The sequence below is a fragment of the Anabrus simplex genome, chromosome 1 (genome assembly GCF_040414725.1).
Source record: "Anabrus simplex isolate iqAnaSimp1 chromosome 1, ASM4041472v1, whole genome shotgun sequence".
NCBI lineage: Eukaryota > Metazoa > Arthropoda > Insecta > Orthoptera > Tettigoniidae > Anabrus > Anabrus simplex.
The window spans coordinates 1301419640-1301440864 of NC_090265.1; the positions used below are offsets into that span (position 1 = coordinate 1301419640).

General features: G+C 37.5%; 2 protein-coding genes across 4 annotated transcripts in view; one reads left to right on the forward strand and one right to left on the reverse strand.

The window, feature by feature from the left end:
* The window catches only part of c12.2 (von Willebrand factor A domain-containing protein c12.2), a 753464-nt gene that overhangs the window by 723128 nt on the left and 9111 nt on the right, over positions 1–21225 (reverse strand). For 2 of the 3 annotated variants that reach the window (XM_067137710.2, XM_067137711.2), the window contains exons 2-3: positions 18068–18261; positions 353–433 (exon numbers count right to left, since the gene is read on the reverse strand). In XM_067137710.2, the coding sequence (XP_066993811.2) occupies positions 353–433; positions 18068–18212 (226 nt within the window). In that variant the 5' untranslated portion in view covers positions 18213–18261. Of the gene's footprint in view, positions 1–352; positions 434–18067; positions 18262–18363; positions 18383–21225 lie in introns of those variants that run through there. The other variant, XM_067137712.2, reaches the window with a different exon arrangement.
* The window catches only part of LOC136858287 (uncharacterized), a 120820-nt gene continuing 116176 nt past the window's right edge, over positions 16582–21225 (forward strand). Inside the window, exon 1 of the mRNA XM_067137714.2 lies at positions 16582–16691. Coding sequence (XP_066993815.2) covers positions 16600–16691 — 92 coding nt within the window. The 5' untranslated portion in view covers positions 16582–16599. The remainder of the gene's footprint in view (positions 16692–21225) is intronic.

Below are 21225 nucleotides of genomic sequence, written 5' to 3' on the forward strand. Positions count from 1 at the left end.
GTACCGAAGTTGACATCTGGAGGTAATTTCAGTTAAAGGAGAGCTTCTGAGCAGCAATTGCTTTGATGGCAATACAGAAATCAGTCCTCCTCCTGAGAAAACATCTATATGCTCTGTAACAAATTTGTTTCACTATAATGTATTATTGAAATGCCGTTTAGGGGCAGTTTCTGTAATAATATATACATTTCCGGTTACATGGTAGTAAATATTAATGTAAAACTGTTCAAATAATCTAGTGTACAGTACATAAATTGAGTGTCTCCTTTGATTTGCTTTGATAATATAAATATAGAGAAAAATACCAACTAAAACTAATGAAATTCAAAACGTGTATAATGGACATACTTACGATATAAGCGTGGAACATATTGGGGATATTTAGGTGGTTTTATCGACTTGGTGACATCACCGATTGAAATGCTCTTCTGATCTGAAATGGAAGTTCAAAAGTGACAAAATGTAGTCTTTAATTACAACAATGAATAGTCATTCAAAAACAAAGAGAAAAAATTATGAATGCATGGTATTGTCTAAGTTGCTTGCAGGCACACTTTTCTCAGAAACAACTGATTGTATAATGTTTGTTGTGGGTACCCACTGGATTTGTACCTACATAGCAGGTAATTATATTTTGATAATAATTACAATTCTCTTAAACTATTAAATGCCAGGAACATATAATACCATGCGCTCATTTTTCTTTTGATAAACTGATCTTGGCAACATCTCCCCCCCTCTCACCCCATCACCTCTCACCACCGGCTTGCTCCTCAAACAGGCATTATCTCGCTCTACCAACTGTTTACAGTGCTGCCATGTCAATGCACTCTCCTTAGTAGCGCACCTAGATGAAACTCAAGCCATAATGAGGGAAAATAATATCCATATTTTTGGTATTAACGAAAACTGGCTTACACCGAGCATACCATCTGGTATGGTACAACTTGACCGGTATTCCCTCTTACGTCACGACAGATCTGATGGCAGAAGAGGAGGTGGGGTGGCCTTGTACTGCAGAAAAGACTTAAAAAGCCGGGTGATATGTGTATCTAACAATGCACAGCTAGGGCCAGAATTCATGTTTGTTGAAGTCTTATTAACCAACAGAAACTCCTTATAGTTATTGTATACAAGCCGCCCAAAATAACAAATATGACTGAATTTGAATTTCGCTTACTTGACCTACTGCCTAGTTACAAGCATATTATTGCCATAGGTGACTTCAACATTAACCTACTTACTAAAATGCACGAAACTAAACAATTTATTGACACGTTTTCTTCCTGTGATATGACCATCCTCTATTTAGAGCCTACTAATCACACTTACACAGAAAACTACGAAACACACACGCTCATTGACCACACTGTGACAAATAACCCAAACAGAGTTATAACTCACGGCCACATTCCAGTCCCAGCCATCTCCACTCATGACCTTATCTACCTATCCTACTCCCTCCGAATGCCAAAATATAAACCTAAGTATGTTATTTACAGAAACACAAAAAGGCATTGATATGGACAAGTTAAGACATGACGCTTACAATCTACCCTTGAATGACATACTCCTACTGGACGATATAGACGCGAAAGTAGACACGTTTAACTCCCTTGCAATCACTCTGTACGATAAACACGCCCCCAAATGACCGATAAAAGTTACTCGCCCATCTTGTCCCTGGCTAAATAATGAAATTAAAAACATGATGGCCCACCGTGATGACTTTACTGACGCTTTAAACAAACTCATGACCAAAGTGACTCCGAAAATTATCGGGTCCTTAGAAATAGAGTTAAACAGTTTGTTAGAAACTGTAAATTTACTTACTTGCAAAACATGACTGCAAACATGAATTCTAGCAGTGCTTGGAACATGCTTTGTTCTTTAGGCATAGGGAAACCTCAGCAACAACCTCATGTGCCAGATGTACGACTCGATAAGTTAAATGAGTTTTTTTACTGAAGAAAGAACACCACCTAATGTACTAAATTCCCCAAACTCAGTACCCAACTCCGTTATGAACCCTTTACCTGACCAACAACATTTTACATTCTGTCCCGTTACTGCTAATAAAGTTAAAAAAGTATTATATTCTATCAAATCAAAAGCCAGAGGAGTGGATGATATCCCTATAACTTTCTTACACAATATTATTGGTGCTCTTTTACCAGTTATTATCCACATTTTTAACTACTGCCTTAAAAACGAAACATTTCCTTCACTATGGAAACTAGCCAATGTTATCCCTGTGCCTAAGAAACCTGTCCCCTCCCTACCATCCGACTACAGACTAATTTCTATCTTACCTGAGATTTCCAAAGCACTCGAGCATCTGGTTCATGAGCAGGTGTTGGAATACTCAAACAACTGTTCTCTCCTAGACACATTTTAGGGACACAGCACAGCAAATGCCCTGCTCAAAGTGACTGATGACATACAACACGCAATGGACCAAAGGCTTGGTGAAAATACTTACTCTCTTCAATTTCAGTAGTGCATTTGACACTATAAACATCCAGACTCTACTAAACAAGATGCAATCTTACTACTTCGATCAACAAACTATTAATTTCTTTTCATCGTACCTCAAAAATCGCGTGCAACGACTTATAACCCTTGATCAAACCTCTCACTGGCTGACCAGGAAGGAAGGCACGCTGCAGCGTAGTGTTTTAGGCCCATTGCTCTTTATTTTGTACATAAACGACATTTCATCTAATTTAAAGAATTGTAGCTACCACCTTTATGCAGATGACTTACAAATTTACTGTCACTGCAAGACCTCTGATTTGCCTCATGCCATAACAGGCATCAATGCTGACCTTCAGCGACTTAATGCTTACTCCTTGAAAAATTCCCTCCTCCTTAACCCCTCCAAGACACAAGCAATCATTATTAGCTCTCAAAAATTGTTGGCCATATTACGGTACGAAACTATTCCTCCAGTTATACTGAATGGTAGAGTTATTCCATACAGCCAAACTGTGAGAAATCTTGGAGTGACAATGAACGAAACTTTAAATTGGTCTGAATATATTAAGAATGTATGTAAAAAAATATTTTTGATACTCCATTCGGTTAAAAGAAACAGCGATATTTTACCTTGTAATGTGAGAGTCAAACTCATACAAACACTAGTGCTTCCTGTCCTCGACTACTGTGATGTCATTCTGGTAGACGCAACAAAAGAGCACACTTCGAAACTTCAGCGAGCGCTTAATTGTTGCCTTAGATTTATATACAGTCTGAGTTATGATACACATGTCACCCCATACTATCACACTATTTCATGGCTGAAACCTGGCAAACGATGAATGTATCCCATACTGATAAAGATATATAGATTGCTCTCTGAAGACAGACCACTATGCATTTCTTCCCAGCTTACGTATTTGTCCTCCTTTCACAGCAGTAATACCTGCTCTGGTTCCTCCCTTTCTATTCCTGTTCACCGATCCTCTATGTACAACAATTCCTTTGTTGTGGCGGGTTCTAGACTTTGGAATTCCCTGCCTTTCAGTGTCAGAAATTCCACTTCATTACCCAAATTTAAGACTGCTTGCCAAGACCACCTGCTAAATGCAGGAAGATCGAATGAATGTGAGTTAGAAAAGTGTAATGTATTTTTGTGTAGGTTATTATTTACCACATAATATTATGTACTCAAACTCTGCTCCCAATGATGTATCACTACAGTGATTAAGTGTAATGATTCCTCTAAGTGAAGATCTATATAAATAAATTTGTAGGGCGTCCGCTGTCTGTAATTTTGTTTGTTTTGCCAATTTTTCAGATATTTTTCCATTTTAGGTCAACTCAAGACCATATAAGTGGTTTTTATTTTTAGTGTCTGTTTGTTTGTTCCACTATCACGGCAAAACGGCTGAATAGATCTCGATCAAACTTCATATCCGGAGGATACTAATCCCCGGGAAGGTTTAAAAAATGAGATTTAAAAAATCATTGAATAAACGTGGGTTTTATAGGAAAACCAGAACAGTTTTCTTCCATTTTCTCTTATACTATAGATTTTCTGTAAAATCTGTGGACTATATGTGAAACTTCTCTTCATTATAAACAACTTTTATTATGTACGTAATTTTGCTTACTCTTCAAATGACTGAGGAAATTACTATTTTTCACGCGGGTCTCATGCTCTGCATCGAGTGACTGACACATCGACAACTAACCTACAAGTTACCATAGCAATGTCTCTGACTGCTTGCCAGCAGGGAAGTGACATATTGCCATTTTTGTCATCATTCCTGTAAACTTGTGGTTGTTCCTTGGGTAGAAAGGATGAGAAACATCAATTGGCCATTCTGCGGGATACTGGCGGAATACCGTTGGAGGTTACAATCGTCCTTGAATAGCACTAACGGGCGCTGTTAATATTTCAACAGTATGTATTGTATTGAAAAGGTGGACCCTCTTGTCAATTTATTTCTTATACCAAGTATGTATGCAGGTGCTAATCCCAAAACCTGGACTCTCTTTTCTTTGAGGTAAAACTACAAACTATTCAAACCTGTAACTTTTGGGCCCGGAAATTATCATAATATGGATGCATTTTAATGACAGTACAGGCATTCGTTTCAGCATAGTTGGTGGCTAAATGGTAAGTCATATTACAAAACAGATAGCACAATCGCCGTTCAATTTGGAGAGATCTACAACTTTGGTCCTATGACTTCTTGTCGTGTCTCGATTGTTGATACGTTCGATAGCGCTGCATTTCTCAATTATAAAAAAATCACTCCAGCTCGATTGTGACTGGCATTAGGAAAAGGGGACTGTCTTTACAATGAAAACTCTCTATTTCTAGTGTGAATGCCAGTTGCCAAATAAGCCTGCCAGTTTTGTAGAAATTCCGGAACTCGATTGTGATTGGCAGTAGGAAATGTGGCCTGCCATTAGCAAACAACTTCCCCAAGGCCTACCTCACATCGGAAACCACGTATGGTGTCCTCCCTGTTTTGTTTCTCGGATAGCGCTAAGAGTCATGCAATTTAATATAATCTTACTCACTGCCTTTACGGTAATTTATGGAGAAATCCGTATGCAATGTAGAATAGCGTATCAATCAATCACTACTGATCTGCATTTAGGGCAGTCGCCCAGGTGGCAGATTCCCTATCTGTTGTTTTCCTAGCCTTTTCTTAAATGATTGCAAAGAAATTGGAAATTTATTGAACATCTCCCATGGTAAGTTATTCCAATCCCTAACTCCCCTTCCTATAAATGAATATTTGCCCCAATTTGTCCTCTTGAATTCCAACGTTATCTTCATATTGTGATCTTTCCTACTTTTAAAGACACCATCCAAACTTATTCATCTACTGATGTCCTCCCACACCATCTCTCCACTAACAGCTCGGAACATACCACTTAGTCGAGCAGCTCGTCTCCTTTCTACCAAGTCTTCCCAGCCCAAACTTTGCAGCATTTTTGTAACGCTACTCTTGTAGCGAAGCATGGGTACATATGCTAGTATGCAATAAAAACTGAACCACTTAATTTTATTTTAGAATAATTTCAAATGGATACTGAATAGATCCAGGGTCTTGTTTGTCTTTCTGTAAGGTCATCAGCCCAAGGGCTGGTTGGATTCTCAAATAGCACCACCAAAATTTATGCGGTTAAAGGCAGACTGCAAAAATCTATGGCTATGTCAAAATGAGGCATACCAGGCAAGAGGAGGAATGAGGTAGTTTGCTAGTGCCTTCCTCACTGAGCTAGAAAGTGCTACTGCAGCACAACTGACACAACTGAGTAACATACTTCATAAAACTTAAATGCATACGTATTGTTATGAATGTCATTCCTCAGTACAACTTATACCTCAGCAGTTTCCATACTGTCACAACCATAAATGAGACTGTGACTTCAGAGGAGGCTACATTTTACTCTGGTCTATGGCAAGAGATAGATGAATATACTGTATCCTTCCGGAAATAGCAACAGATACACTGGTCATGGATGACATATTTCAGTCACTATTATCCAAGCTTCAACAAGGATCTTGTGAAGGTGTGGAATCACATTACAAAATGTAATTATAATCCACTACAACTTAAGCCAGTTATTTTATAATGCAGAACACAACTAACTACGTACCCAAAACAGAAATCTCAACTTCAGTACTTGAGTACTATTTTAAAGTTAGCCAAAGACCAAAACTGATATATGACAAAAAATTATAACATACTGAGATATCAGGAAAGTTTTATCATTATTGACAGGCTTATTTTGGTACATTTCATATGCAATTCTACTGTCTGGAAATAAATTATATGTTCTAACCACAGGTAGTTTGATATTTTACAGTGTCTGTGAAGTTCAGCCACAACCATTAATAGCAATATGTCAATGAGTTAGAACAGGTTGGGTATCTTTTATACTTGTGTGCTTGTCCTGTATTTCTTGCCTCCTATCACCTGTATTAACCCTTCTTAGGCCTATCACTTTTTGCCTAAACGTATTTCTATATATTATTATTATTATTATTATTATTGTGATTTTCTCGAGTTGAACACGTAAGATATTTCAGTCTTTCAGATTTTCAAATACGAATTACGTCTCGGGTGGTAATGTCTAGTTTTCTAATTATAGGGGTTATAGCCATTAATTCTGGCCAAATCCTTGATGATTAATAAAATAATCAACAAGATAAAATTAAAAACCACAACCAAGTTGATTCCGGACAAGCCTACTAAAAAACAAAATATGCTGCCTTTACCTACACGAATCCAGGCCTATTTCAAGCTACTAACCCTCTAAAGAAATACGATATCAATATAGCTTATAGAACCCGATACATGAACCGTAATCTATTCTTCAATTCAAATATAGCTAACATTAATCACAATTAATTCTCGAATTATGGTATCTATAGGCTTAAATGCACCCATTGTGGGTTTTCTTACATCGGACAGACTGGACGTAGCTTTTTGACCAGATATCTTGAACACTACAACGCTTCAAAACATAAAAAGTATTCCGCCACGAGCACCCATATGGAAGAAACTGGTCACAGTTTTACGACGATTGAGAAAGACCTTCAAATCCTAAACTACATCAATAAAAGTAAACTTATGACACAGTTTGAGAATATTTACACATTCTTAGACCAGTATTTTAACAGAAATCAAGATTTAAATGATACTTCAGAAATTAAAAGTCCAATAATCGAAAAAAAATTCCAGAACTACTCTCTCTTTTCAATATAAATAATAACTTTATGAGGATTTTCAATTATACAACTGCTAATAATATTTCCTCTGTAACAACAGCTACTGCTCTACCATCCTTTCATGCGACACCGCCTCCGCGAACATCCGACCCGCCCAACGAATCAGTCTCCCCGCCTCCTCACATGACTCACTCCCCGCCTCTACGTATACATACATACATACATACATACATACATACATACATACATACAACACTAGAAGCAGTAATAAAGCTACTCGCCAGTTTGCTTCACACAGCCAGCGCTAGCGGACACCTCACACTAGTTTTTTTTTCAACATAAGTTCATTTCCCCATTTTTTTTTTTTTTTTTTTCATTTCAGACTCCAAACTCCAATTTGTGCCATAATCTGCTCTATTCATCTAAGAATTGCTAGAACTCTCCTTATATTTCAAGATCGTCGTTACTCTTTAATGAGTCCATTATTGCTGTTCTATGTTGCATACGATTTTAGTTAACGTGTATTTCCTTCTGGCATCAAAATCATCTCTCCTACAGAATTCGCAACTATTGGAGATCACGTCATATCAACCTTAGTTTCGTCGTTATGTGCCTTTTGACTGGTTCAATTTGGACTCTTACTATTCAATGAACTCTATTTCAACTCTTGTTTTTGCATAACTGAAGGAGCTCCATCCTTAATAATTAATCCACGCTTCACACATTGACGTATATTTTAATGTCTACAATATCTATTTTTTACTTTAACAACCCATGATTGTTTTTAACTTCACAGACTGCCATCGTTCAATGTATTCCACGACAAATTCTTGCTGTTAATCTGTACATACAGTCTAATGTTATATTATTACTTTTTATTACGACATTGTTATTCTTTTAATATGATGACACAATTTTGATCATTTTAAGCTCAGGGCCCTGACCTAGTCTTTGTACATTAATGGCTGATGATGTTCGCTATGCCGAATGAAACATGTCCCATTATTTAAGACACCTCATGATTATTTTATAATTCAATGAGTGTATTGTATTGTATTGAGTAGGTGATTGTAAATAAAAGGCTTTTATAATTTTAACAGTTGTTAACTTGTTAAAACTAAAGGCTGACTAAACGATTGCTTAATTTTAATGCTAAATATTGCAATTAAGTAAGAATGGGGTACACCTCAAGATATGGCAGAGTGGATAATTGATTTCAGAGGTTAGTTTATATTTTCTCGTGTCTGTTTAAATTACGGAAAGGCTACTATCATGAAAACTTATAGGGAGAAGGTTATCATTTCTCTACTGGCGCGTGAAGTGTGTTTTCATCAAACGTATAGTATGGTTAAGTTAGGATAGATGACACTGTTTGAATAAGAAAACTGAAACGTTTGCCACAAAATGCGATCGATCATCTTTGGTACGGTATAGTTTTCTCACTATGTGCATTTGTGAGCTCTCTCATCGACATTCGGAGTCGGAGTTGATTAGTAATACCCATCGACTGCTGTTCTCTACAGAAAATTTTAAATTAAAGAGGATAACATGTTTTCATAATAAATGCGTAAATAATGTGGCCGATAGCAGTTGTTAACTCATTAAAAATAAGGCTGAAATAAACAATCTCTTAATTTTAATGTTATATACTGAATTTAAGTAAGAATGTAAGAATGTGATACACCTTAAGATATGGCAAAGTACGTCACTGATTTCAGAGGATAGTTCATATTTTATCGCATCTAGATAAATTTAAATTTTAAATTTTTAGCGAGGAGGTTATCATTTCTCTACACGCGTTCCAAATATGTCAATGAAATTGAATTAATAAATGAGGTAGTTCAACCTATTCAATACAAATAAATATGAAATGTAGTATTACATTACTATTTAATAACAAGCGGTACCGGTTTCGACCCTAATCTGGGTCATCATCAGCCGCATAAAATGCAAAAATCAATGTAAGAGAAGGCTTTATGTTTAGCTTGGTTAGCTTGTGCATTTAAAGATAAAAATTTCATAATGTTCCGTATTGAAATGTATCACAATGAAATTGAATTAATAAATAAGGTAGTTCAACCTATTCAATACAAATAAATATGAAATGTAGTATTACATTCCTATTTAATAACAAGCGATACCGGTTTCGACCCTAATCTCTTACACTGTTTTTTGCATGAGCTCTTACATTGTTTTATGCATTTTATGCGGCTGATGATGACCCAGATTAGAGTCGAAACTGGTACCGCTTGTTATTAAATAGGAATGTAATACTACATTTCATATTTATTTGTATTGAATAGGTTGAACTACCTTATTTATTAATTCAATTTCATTGTGATACATTTCAATACGGAACATTATGAAATTTTTATCTTTAAATGCACAAGCTAACCAAGCTAAACATAAAGCCTTCTCTTACATTGTTTTCTGCATTTTATGCGGCTGATGATGACCCAGATTAGGGTCGAAACCGGTACCGCTTGTTATTAAATAGTAATGTAATACCACATTTCATATTTATTTGTATTGAATAGGTTGAACTACCTTATTTATTAATTCAATTTCATTGTGATACATTTCAATACGGAATATTATGAAATTTGTATCTTTAAATTTCAAATAATTTTCATGATACATATACTGTTTTGCCAATAACATTTATCAGCAAGAAAAACATTTTAACCATGAATATAGATGTCAGAAAATCCTTTGCAAAATCATTTGTATGGAGTACACTTCAGTATGAAAGTGAGAGTTGGACTGTGGATAAATTAGAAAGGAATCGACTTGAAGCTGCTGAAATGTGGATATGGCAGAAAATGACCAGCACGAGCTGGATGGAAAGAAAAACCAACTTGGAAGTCTTAAGGGAAGTTAAAGAAGAGAGAAGATTTTTAAACGAAATGGAAAATAGAAAATTAAAATTTATTGGACATGTCATCAGACACAATACTTTCATCACTAACATACTTGAAGGGAAAGTGCTGGGAAAGAAATGCAGAGGAAGACCTAGGATGAAGTATTTGGACGACATCAAGAAGAGGTTAGGTTGTGTCAATTACATGGAACTGAACGAACAGCCAAAAAAAGAAAAGAGTGGTTGCATTGACAAGGCATTAGCCTTTAGAATATTGAATTGATACATATATGGTTAGGTTAGGTGACGCCATTTGATGAAGAAAACTGAAATGTTTGCCACAGAAGTCTCTGGAGTGACACCGTATTTCTCCAAGACGACGTTTTTTTCTCAGAATCTCATGCGAAAAATCAAGAGTTGTCTTGCATTTGCGGCCTAACACTAATGAATACCACTGGTAACTACTGCTGTAACCACGCTGCTTCTTTTCACCCCCGCACGCGCATGCACACACAAAACTCGTTGATAATAAACGACCGCCTCTTTATTATACATCGCTAGCCACAACAACCAGTTGTACAGTGCCTGTGTGTAACGTCGCTGGATCTCAGGAAATAGTGAAGAGAGAATGACGTTCTATTAGCCTCTACAAAAACATTTCTCAAATCTGCAGAATGGTATCAAAACATGCAAGCCTTTGAATTCTTAGAAAGGTCATGGCTACTCAGTAGCAGAGTTATAACGTGTCTAGTGTCCCTGACGCTTAGTAAAATTAAGTTTTATAGACAGCAGAAATATTTTCGTGATGGATAGTCGTATTGTTAAGATAAGTGGAACAGGTATTGCCAGCAAATTTTCAACGGGTTCTCAATATTATGATGCCAATTTTAAGTTAATGGTTATTAAACACTCAGAAATGTATAATAATTGTACAGCTGCAAGAAAATATGACATAAGCCTAACTAAAGCCATAATCTGGCATTAGCGTGAAGACAATGATAGCTAAAAAAATGTGTACTGTAAAAAAATGCATTCAGTGGTCTGCAACAAGGACGCTTTAAAGAAGTCAAACATGAAATTGTGAGGCATGTGCACAAAAAACGCAAGGGCGGAATGTCCATACCGTAGCACATAATCTTGTTCGTTGACCTTCAATTTCCGCGATTAGGCCTATACATCGCTAGCTGCTGAAATTGGCCGAACCCAGCAAGCGAGACATGCATGTAGCAGTAGCCAGTTGTATCTGATGCTGAGTAAAAGTAACAGTTTTATAGACAGCAAGAATATTTTCCTGATGGATCGTCGTATTGTAGAGACGAATGGAATAGCTATTGACGACTAATTTTCAATGGCTTCTCCTCGGTATTATGATGCCAATTTTAAGTTAATGGCCATTAAACCTGCTGAATAATGAATAATTGTGCAGCCGCAAAAAAAAAAAAAAACAAAAAAAAAACGACATAACGAAAGCCAATGTTTGGCATCTAAAAATAGTCTAAAAATGCGTACTGTACAACAAAGGCATTCATATGATTTTACAAAACACTTTTTGAGCCTGATTTAAATTTTTTGATGGGAAAAGTGGGGTTTGTCTTGATTTGGAGAAATACGGTAGTATCATTTTTTCAGAATGAAATTAAAGTATACTTTCTCGTTGAATCAGATTTCGAGAAAACCAAGTAAGCCGTAGTGTGGATATCATCTGCGGAAATGCAAGTTTTGAACAAACTGATTGCTGTTTCATACCGATTTTTATGTGTATGGAGGGTTTTCCGACTTTTATACAAAAATCGGATATAACGACAATCCGCTATAGCATGTAAATTTTTTGCTGTTATGAATTCTCGCTGTAACAAACTTCTACTGTATATTGGTAGAATGTTTCACCACTCAGTGTATTTTTGTGTGTACAGTTAGATTGGTTGTTTTCACACCAAACCGCATTAAAACACGTTTTTTTTTTAAGGTTAGGGACCCCCACTGCAATGTAAAGTGTGCAGGAAAGGGGAAATATTCATCTGAAGTGGAAAGAATTAACAAACGAGCCAGAGGCGTGGTGCGTGTGCATAGGTCACAGTGTTAAAGTGCAAAAGTTCAGGAATTTTCTTGCTAAATGTAAAGTATGTGTGTCGGCATACACTTGATTAATTGTAATATTATATTTTTGATCCTCATGATGGACTCTATAACCTCTGAGAAAGATCTGAGTCATGTATTTTCTTGTCATATTATTATTATTATTATTTTTTTTTTTCTTGGCTATCCCTTTTGAATTTCTTGTTTATGTTTAATACACAAGTTTTCCTCAAAACTGATGTTATGCCTCGACTTGCATCATTTATAGCTATTAGTTGACCTCATCTCATCCATATTCGATATATGTTCCTCATCAAATCCAGGGTGTAAGTTTTAAGTTATTTTCATAGTTTGAGATGTTCAAACTGAGCACGCCTGGGAACGACTGACTAGTTTGGGGTAGATTACCTTGAAGGTAGAGAAAGGAGACAACACATAATAGTGAATACATCCCTCCATACAGGGTTAGTGTCAGGAAAGGCATCCAGCCGTAAAAATGAGCTAAATTCATACAAAGTGTTGATCCCAGGGAATTAGAAGAAGACCATAATACAATACAATATAAAGTAATATAACCTCCATAACACACCCTACAGAGGTCACATGGGTTCTAAAAATGATAGTAGAAATGAAACTAGTATGTTGAAAAAAAAAATGAAAAAAAAAGTTCATTAGCTCCAAAGAGAAAACCACTGCATATTCTTGGAATTTTCTGGAAAGTCAAACATTGACTGAACAACTCTGGTAACGCAGGAAACATATTATTAACACTTAATGTCACGTTCACAAGATAAATAGGCCTGACAGAAATAAGAGAAATAAATTACTGTCTCTCAAAATAATAAAGCAGAGTTGCAACTGGTCTTTTAGCATTCTGAGAAGTAAATAATAAATAATAAAAATTTTAAAAAAGTTATGAAGATGAAATCATTGTCCACATTCTTCCTCATCAGAATACATCTGCTATACTAAAAGATCAACTTGAGAACAGATATTATGACAGATTAACAAATTCCCAGACAAGCTCTATAGTGTGACAACAGATAGCAGTACAGGGTTGTGCTACCAGCTATGGCAGTGTACCAGGAGACATCACTGTATTAACATCGGGGGTTGTTACAGCAGAGTTTTTATGAACACGTGTGCTAGTCTGCAATTACATCACGGCCAGAAATGTAGAATGACGAGCTAATGTAAATTTGTTGTTAAACTGGACTAATCAGTCAAAAACACATTGAAAATGCTTCAGCAAGCATACAAAAATGAGGCAATGAGTAATACGCAATGTTTCAAATGGCACAGGCCACTTTACAGATGGAAGTACACTGACTGACAGAGCAAATGCAACACCAAGAAGGAGTGGTCAGAACTTTATGCCAATTGCAGGGTAGACTGACGTCACTGAGTTACGCTCATGATGTGAAATGCGCCGCTGTGCTGCGCACGTAGCGAACGATAAATGGGACACGGCGTTGGCGAATGGCCCACTTCGTACCGTGATTTCTCAGCCGACAGTCATTGTAGAACGTGTTGTCGTGTGCCACAGGACACGTGTATAGCTAAGAATGCCAGGCCGCCATCAACGGAGGCATTTCCAGCAGACAGACGACTTTACGAGGGGTATGGTGATCGGGCTGAGAAGGGCAGGTTGGTCGCTTCGTCAAATCGCAGCCGATACCCATAGGGATGTGTCCACGGTGCAGTGCCTGTGGCGAAGATGGTTGGCGCAGGGACATGTGGCACGTGCGAGGGGTCCAGGCGCAGCCCGAGTGACGTCAGCACGCGAGGATCGGCGCATCCGCCGCCAAGCGGTGGCAGCCCCGCACGCCACGTCAACCGCCATTCTTCAGCATGTGCAGGACACCCTGGCTGTTCCAATATCGACCAGAACAATTTCCCGTCGATTGGTTGAAGGAGGCCTGCACTCCCGGCGTCCGCTCAGAAGACTACCATTGCCTCCACAGCATAGACGTGCACGCCTGGCATGGTGCCGGGCTAGAGCGACTTGGATGAGGGAATGGCGGAACGTCGTGTTCTCCGATGAGTCACGCTTCTGTTCTGTCAGTGATAGTCACCGCAGACGAGTGTGGCGTCGGCGTATAGAAAGGTCAAATCCGGCAGTAACTGTGGAGCGCCCTACCACTAGACAACGCGGAATCATGGTTTGGGGCGCTATTGCGTATGATTCCACGTCACCTCTAGTGCGTATTCAAGGCACGTTAAATGCCCACCGCTACGTGCAGCATGTGCTGCGGCCGGTCGTACCTTCAGGGGCTGCCCAATGCTCTGTTTCAGCAGGATAATGCCCGCCCACACACTGCTCGCATCTCCCAACAGGCTCTACGAGGTGTACAAATGATTCCGTGGCCAGCGTACTCTCCGGATCTCTCACCAATCGAACACGTGTGGGATCTCATTGGACGCCGTTTGCAAACTCTGCCCCAGCCTCGTACGGACGACCAACTGTGGCAAATGGTTGACAGAGAATGGAGAACCATCCCTCAGGACACCATCCGCACTCGTATTGACTCTGTACCTCGACGTGTTTTTGGGTGCATCGCCGCTCGCGGTGGTCCTACATCCTACTGAGTCGATGCCGTGCGCATTGTGTAACCTGCATATCAGTCTGTGCCGTCTCTGTTTTTTCCCCAACTTTCATCCCTTTCGAACCACTCCTTCTTGGTGTTGCATTTGCTCTGTCAGTCAGTGTACATTCCTTGAAGATTGTTTTCACAAAGACGCACACAAAATGCTGTCAGTTGCATACATTAATTTATTTACAACTTAACTTCACATTAAACACACACATCAACAAATCATCATTTTTGACAACTGGCTATCACGAAGCACAAGGAGACTGCAACCACTGCATGTCAACTACCAACTCTACAAAACCAATTCACATACTACAAACAGTACTTCTACACACGTCTCATCAAAACAACTCCTGTTGAACAATAACTCAACTCTACCATCAAGACTGCCTCTTATATTTATGTTGCCTGGCCAGGCTTCTAGAAGGTTGTTACCCAACATATCTTCTCGTACTCGTAAATTCATTTTTTTTTTTTTTTTTTTTTGCTAGTGGCTTTACGTCGCACCAACAGAAATAGGTCTTATGGCAACGATGGGATAGAAAACGGCCTAGGAGTTGAAAGGAAGTGGCCGTCGCCTTATATAAGGTACAGCCCCAGCATTTGCCTGGTGTGAAAATGGGAAACCACGGAAAACCATGTTCAGGGCTGCCGACAGTTCGAACCCACTATCTCCCGGATGCAAGCACACAGCCGCACGTCCCTAACCGCACGGCCAACTCGCCCGGTCTCGTAAATTCTAGAGTACCTAACAGTATACTGTAGTTATAATGTAAAGAACATCCCACAACCAGCTAGTGTCAAAGATACATTATTCTGGATGTTAGAGTGTGTTGCACAATGTTACTGTGGATTACACATCATATATACAGGTAATAATAAATGATATACTATTAATTACAGGTTCTTATATTAACTAAACTCATATAATATATATTATAATATATAATATATATATTATCAGCACACTTTTCCTGGAGAGATTTGTGTATGGGGGTGAGGAGTAAGGAGGGAGCTCTCCCGGTTCCGGCAGTGCTACCAACTGAATGGAAATGAAATCTGAATATAATTGATAATGTGATCAATCAATATGAAGTTTCTAAACCATTATTATCTTAAGCCAACAACTGTGTCACACACACATTATATAATATTATATAACCATACATAACAGTTTCTCGATGCGAATCTTGATCCTAGCATGAATTCTATAGTTCGGCTTTGCTGTGTAAACAATAACAGTACTAGTATATAAAGTGTATGCCAGATGTCGCACAGCAATGCATACGCGATTCATAGTTTGTTTTTCAAATGTTGCCAGTACGAATCTTGAAGATAGCCGAGGTCTACCGATTCAGCACTAGGGTGTAAATCTATCCAGAAAAAATGTGCCAATAATACATATACAGCATGTTTCATGACGTAACCTCACAAATAATACGATCACCCGACTAAGTAAATAATAATACTAATAAGTAGATGTAAACACTTCATAGCCATTCCTCATAAGTCATAATAATAATAATAATAATAATAATAATAATAATAATAATAATAATAATAATAATAATAATAATAATAATTCAAGCTCCATACTTGTATTATCTACCCATGGGTTAAAGAATATTGTTTTCAAGTTATATCAGTCTATTACACTAGCGTCAAGATGAGGAGTGAGCTGAAAGACATTCCACAAGCATTACCCCCTAAAATGTGGAATGAATTCAGGAACTTAACCAAGAAGATCGTCGGAGGAGGAAGAGGAAGAGGAGGATCAATGACACTGCAGACATTGTTGGTATGTCATATGGGTCAGCAGAATTGAACATGCAGCGTGTTGCTTGGTCTATCCTTCACATCCAAGATCATCAATGCTGACAAGTCTTGGGTCTACGAGTACGACCCTGAGCAAAAGGGGCAGTCATCGCAATGGAAGAGGCCATCATTTCCAGGACCGAAAAAGGTAAGAAAGAGCCACAGCTCAACGAAGACAATGTTCATATAGTTTTTCGACATCCATGGCATTAGGACACAATACTTCTTTAAATTGTAAAAACAAAAGATAGTGTTATATTGTTTTATTCTTTGAACTGACCACTGATGAAGGGAATGGATGACTTCCCGAAACATATATGGTAAAATAAAGTTTTCTTTCATTATAAATTGTATTGACAAGGAGGACTCAAGTAAAACTATTTTAAATAGTTCTGTAACAGATCCATGGTATTTTCATCATTAATTCATCCCCCAGGCCCAGACCATCAACAGAACATTTAACTGCAATATTCTGTGGCATTTGAACAAGAACATTCATGAAAGCGTCAGGATCTGTGACACGCAAAGAACTGGATTCTCTGCAACAACAATACATCCTGTCACTCCTCGTTTGTGAGTTTCTTACCAAATGCAAGATATTACCACTTCCACTCCTGCCCTACTTGCCAGATTTAACTCCTGCCAAATTCTTCCTTTCCCCAAAGATGAAGATGAAGCTGAATGGTCACAGTTTTCACATCACTGTAGAGATCCAGTGTAAACTGCAAAAGGTTCTGGACTCACTAACATAAAATGACTTCCAGGCTGTATTCCAGCAGTATCAGTAATGGTAGGACAGGTGCACTGCTACACAGCGACTATTTCAAAAGATATGATGTTTAAATATAGGTATGTAATATACTTTCTCATCAATAGACATAGTCCGAGTACTTTTTGATCTAATCTTGTATTCTGAAACTAGAAAGTCAACATCATATTAGAGGCATTCAGTCACTGGTGAGAGACTGTCTTCTAGGTGCATGAATGTTGATGTGACAATAGACATCAGGTTCATATCTAATTTTATTATGAAATTGTGCAGCCTGTTGAAAACATGCTTGATACTACCGGCAAACAAAAAAGCAGAATGGAACCCGCTATCCTTTTACATGTACCTTCTAATACAACAACGGGGCAAACCAGGCTAATTTAAGATAGGGTTAAGTGAAATGGAACGATTAAAGTCAAAAAGCAAAGTCATCCCCCTACCAGCCATTAAGGCCCTTGGAGAAGAGGGAGGCAGAGTTTCCACCTCAGCACTAAATCTGATAGAATGATGCCAGCTGCCTTTGCCTCATTCTCATCTCTGGTGTAGACTGAGAGAACCTCAGGGCAATGTGTCTCTCAAGAAGTGGAAATCTCATTTCAAAAATTTTCAACTTGCTGACAGAATGAAATCCATGTCCTGAGTGAACCAAGCATGCATTTGCTGCCTCAATTAGGCAACTCCTCCATTAAGACTCACACTTATTTAATATTTATTCATCCCTCCTGCTTAGCAATTTAATATAGTAAAGTACTCACCAGATGAATATCGCACAGAAATTGCACTGACAGCATTAGGCTGAATGACTTGGGAATGACTCAGAATACGACACAATACTGCAAGGCGTCTCTGTGCAGGTTGATGGAAATACATTGCAGGGCACATGAAGACAAATTCCAACATACCACAGAACAGACTATTTATATGCGAATATTACAAGAAGTACAAATTCCTGAAACAATCATAAAAAAAGAATGTATTAGCTTACAATATTTATAACATTTATTTATAATATTTATTCCTGAAATTCTTTTTAAAAAATGTATTAGCTTACAATATTTATAACTGTCTCCATGGACACAGGGATAGGAAAGGTTGAGGGGTTGAAACACATCCCCCGACCCCCTGCCCAAGATGTCTTCTTTAACTGAAGATTGTAATAGGGTCTCATGTTAGATCCAGATGCAACAGAAAACAGATAATTTTTGTGCGTTTCTTTAGTTAACAGATTTTCTAAGGTCCTAACACATGCAGTTTTAATGATACACCTTTTTCACTGACTGTACTGTATTACTGTCTCACCTCATGCAGCACCAGGAACCACACTTGTTTGCTGTGTAAGCAAATTTCATTGTTGGTTTCAACTGCGCTTTTATTGTCAATAAGATGACGAGTTGTGTGCATATGCCATTCAACTTTCAACCATAATGTAGTGAGAGGTAACATTTCTTCACATTAAACTAATCAGTTTTTTCTTATTAGCGACTGTAAATGCACGTGTATGTAATACAGATATAAGGCTTATATTAATGTAAAACAAAATTAAAAGATATGGTGTAAAATACTTATCACTACTGAATTTTGCCCAGAAAACACAGAGCTTTGATGTTGCTAATATAAGATCAACTATCGAAGACAATCCTGATTTGAGTGAAGAGGTCATTACTGAAGTTGCCATTGCAGATCCTTCAATTAGTGTTCGCAGGGTCCTAGAACTAGCAGTGAATGGGATATATAAAGATATGTAGTGTGATAGTACATATATCACACCCCCGAATTATATGTAGAAGTTAGAGATATTATTGTCAGCATTCGATTTATTATTATTATTATTATTATTATTATTATTATTATTATTATTATCAGTATTTCATTTGTATATTTTGCCATTTATATTTGTAAGCTGGAAGATATACACTTATGTAGGTATGATTAATTTGTTTCGCACGAGTGAGAAAACATTGCTATAATAACTCTGGTAATTTGGATGAGTCATGTGGCTACCCCAGTGTTTGTTGTGATGTACTTGTGTCGGGAAATATGAGTCATGTATATATCCCAGCCTGATGAGATGAGCTTGTTGTTGTATTAGGGAAGTTCGTTGACTCATGTGATATACCCGAGCGTTTGTTATTGTCTTGCGACCAAGTATGAGTTCAGGGCTTGGTCTTGACTAAAGATCACTCATGATTGGCGGGCAAGGACCAATCCAGACGTATCATCTGAGAGGAAGGGGAATGCCGAAGCCTTTATATACTCCGACATCACAGCGGAAGGGAACTACTACAACTACAGGCAGTAACACTTGCACCCTACGGGTCAGGGTGACCACAGTATTTTCCCAACTAGTCAGTTACATATCTCAGGGTATTCATGCCTCCAGAAAAATGGTTAATTTTTCTATGTTTTGGTTTAACGTGTGTTCAAAGAGAAAATAACGGCATCATATGCGGTTCAGAATTACGTAATTCAACGCTCAGTAGTGGATTTTGCGAACGTAAACTTCAGTCAACCTTTCGAAAAACACATCCGCATAACGAGAACCTTACTCACTAAGTACAACTACAGACTACCATTATAAATGAAAACTCATTCCATTCTATAAAAACTAATCAAGAAACACATTTATTAAACTATCAAGATTCGCAAAAGAAATGGTTAATGTCAAGTATTGCTCATAACCTTCCAATTATCAACCTAATAAATATTTTAATTACTGAATCAAATATTCTAGGTCAGCGCTGCCTTACTCCTAAACTAAGTTTACATATCTTAACATTCTGGGTCAGGTATTCCTGAAATGAATTGTTGCTTTGTTTCATCTTCCTATTAAAATTTACATCTGGTCACTTAAGTATATACTACATCCAAGTCTTCAGTTTGAATAAAGTGTCCTGAATACAAATATCAGTGACCTAAGTTACATTGAAAATTATCTGAGTTCGCTGGTGCAGACTACAGTGAAGAAAATGAAATATTGAATGACGCACTAAGTTTCTCGGTCCGATTGCCACTTAAATTACGGCTCCTAACTAAATATTCACTCTAATAATATTTCAGATTAACAAAACATCGATGATATCCTACGTAAATCTCAAATAATTTCCCTACTCTAGCTAGATAATTTCTTATGTAACGTATTCCAGTTCAATGTGCACATAACCAATAAGCATTTTTCATATATAGATGTGCAAATGCCTACATAAAGATATTTCAACACTACATTATCATACTAGTTGCATACAAGTTTGATCTTCCACGCAATTCCCATTCATTCAGAATATGATACAATCATGTATTCATTTACCCATCACCGGTTGTTGTTATTGTCAAACCACTTTCACACTTCATTAAAATATGCGTAATTTTATTGTCCATACCTTGCTATAGTTCCTCCCTGGGGCATACTTATATTCCGTAGTCGCTTTACATGTGCTCCTACATCGCACATTATATATATCACATACGTTTTACTTCCTGTTAATCTGCGCAATATATCATTTAAAATACCATATATACTTCCATTATTTCATTATTAACCTTCATTTCAACCCATATATAATTCATTTAACATCTATAATTACCGCGTTTAACCTCCAATATTAATTAAACACAACGATACGTATCACTCCAATAGCGCAGAATTCGTTCCTCAAAACGCATTTTGTCATACAATTCAACATATAACCCCAAATTCAGTATCTATTCTTTCAATATATTCACATAGCAAAGAGTATGGTAATTTAACTTAACCAATTCAAACATGCGTCCCTCTGTGACGTAACTGGGTTTGACTGGTATTACATCACTCATGGATCTTTCTAACTAACCGGGATTCTTTGAAAACAGCTGTTACATTATGTCACATTTTAAATCGTATTCCTTCATCCTTGGATAAGATAATGTAGTAAACATG